Source organism: Stegastes partitus, unplaced genomic scaffold (genome assembly GCF_000690725.1).
Source record: "Stegastes partitus isolate 25-593 unplaced genomic scaffold, Stegastes_partitus-1.0.2 Scaffold1267, whole genome shotgun sequence".
Taxonomy (NCBI): Eukaryota; Metazoa; Chordata; class Actinopteri; family Pomacentridae; genus Stegastes; species Stegastes partitus.
Window position 1 is genome coordinate 148345 of NW_007578998.1, and position 2032 is coordinate 150376.

The 2032-nt window shown below is 39.3% G+C and overlaps 1 protein-coding gene across 1 annotated transcript in view; it reads right to left on the bottom strand.

Annotated features, from left to right (window-relative positions):
• The window catches only part of LOC103369303 (probable E3 ubiquitin-protein ligase HERC4), a 14758-nt gene that overhangs the window by 8072 nt on the left and 4654 nt on the right, over positions 1–2032 (bottom strand). Inside the window, exons 5-7 of the mRNA XM_008297988.1 lie at positions 1400–1550; positions 433–551; positions 279–352 (exon numbers count right to left, since the gene is read on the bottom strand). Of these exons, the coding sequence (XP_008296210.1) occupies positions 279–352; positions 433–551; positions 1400–1550 (344 nt within the window). The remainder of the gene's footprint in view (positions 1–278; positions 353–432; positions 552–1399; positions 1551–2032) is intronic.

Below are 2032 nucleotides of genomic sequence, written 5' to 3' on the forward strand. Positions count from 1 at the left end.
CATTGTAGAAGCTTGAAATTATAATATATATATATATATATAGATACACAAAATATGTGCAAGCAGGTAATTTAACTTTTTTTCTTTTTCATTCTTTCCCCTAAAATGATTGTTTTTACTTGAATTTATAGGTTGTAATTTCACAATAAAGGTATCAGACTCCTGACTGTCCTGGTTCGGTGGTTTTTACATGAACCTGCCGTTTCATCAGAGATGTTCAGACGTTCCTACCACCGTTCCTCCACTACGGTCTGTGCTGCATGTATGAGTGTCGGTACCTGATGAGATGAACACGTTGCAAACGAGCAGTTTTCTGCAGCGAAGATGTTTTCGATTTCGAGGCTGCCGGCGTCTGAAACCACGAGTAAAACCCTCTCTTATTAGCTGCATCCTCATTAGTCAAGGCTTTTCTGCAGAAGCGTGCACGGCTACCTGTCGGCAGCTGAACGGGAAGCGGAACAGTCGGATCTTCTCCACGTCCCAGCTGGCCCTGGTCTCCACAGCCAAATGAATAAAGCCTCCTGGTGTCTGTCAGCACCAGCGAGTGACGTCTGAGGAGACAAAACAACCATCAGAGCCTGAAACAGACTTTTATTAACAATTTTCCTGTTCATAGGAGCATTTTGAAGCTTCATGTAATAACAATAAAGTCATATTTCCTTCAATAATACGTTTATTTTTGCGCCAAAACATTTAAAATCCAAACAAAATAAAATGGAAAAACCGACGTATTAGACAACAGAAACTACAACGTGTTGCTGTAAGTCCCTCAAAAGCTGGTGAAATGTCAAATAAAGACTGTATTTTGGATTCACGTCATCTTTGGTGACATGTGACCAAAGACTGGGTTCTAGTAGAACCATGAATCCATCCATAGACAGACACTGACAGGAACTTTATGGATCAGCACCAGCCATGTATGAACATTCAGTCATCGTCTCTTTTCCATTTTCTGAGGGATAATTAATTAAAAGTTTGCTTCTTCTGGAGCCATTCAGTCATGTAGATCTGCTGGAAACTATTCTGTCTGCATCCAAACTAACTTTAAACTTGTGAGAAATGACTCACAGTTTGTACTAAATGAGTCAGAAAATGTCCCAAACTACTTAAAATCAGTTCAAATTTCACAAAATTGTCCAAAATGACTTAAAACCTGTGGGAAATGTCCTAAAAACTGCCCAAACTGACGACGTCAGAGGCCTCAAACATTGGTTATATGTCGACCAAAGACTGTAGTTTAGTAGGAAACATGGATCCATCCATATAAAAACACTTTCTGGGGATCAGTACCACCCATGTTTGGACATTACACACTGTCTTGTGTTGTCAAGGGCCAACGTTGGTAAAATCACTGAAGATATTATTGGTAAAAAGAATAAAACAAAGAGGCGTGCTGTACCGTCCACATGCCACCTTGGTGACCTTCGCCCCCCAGAGTTCGGCCACCAGCCGAGGACGGAGCTCGTCTCTGGTCGAGTTGTGTCCGAGCTGTCCGAACTGACCGGAGCCGAACGTGAACACCGAGCCATGCTGAGGAACAAACCACACAGCTTACAACAGTTTACATTTACATTCTGCAATCGAATGAATAGTCATTAAGAATGTGAGCAATTAAAAAAAGAAGAACACGATGTTGTAAATGTACCATAGACCAGCTGTACTACCTGGTTGTTCCACCAGGTGGCGCCTCTGACTGTTTAATACAGTAGAGACCAGAGGAGGCGTCACTCACGGAGCATTGTGGGAGTTTAATACCTACCAGACGGAGCTTTGCTCTAATTTAGAACTGCATAGTTTTATCTCAACATGAGCAGATTTTTTTCTTTTTCCTTTAACATTTTTCCAGTTTTATTTAAAGCTACAAAATCTTATCTTACAGATTTTTCTGTTTTATTCATTACTACATAAAGTCCTGTTTTAAAATGTAAAAAATATTTAGAACAGCATAAAGTTCTGTTTTATTTTTAATTGAATTTTCTTTCTATGTAGAATTACATATTAGTATATATATATATATATACTATACACTATA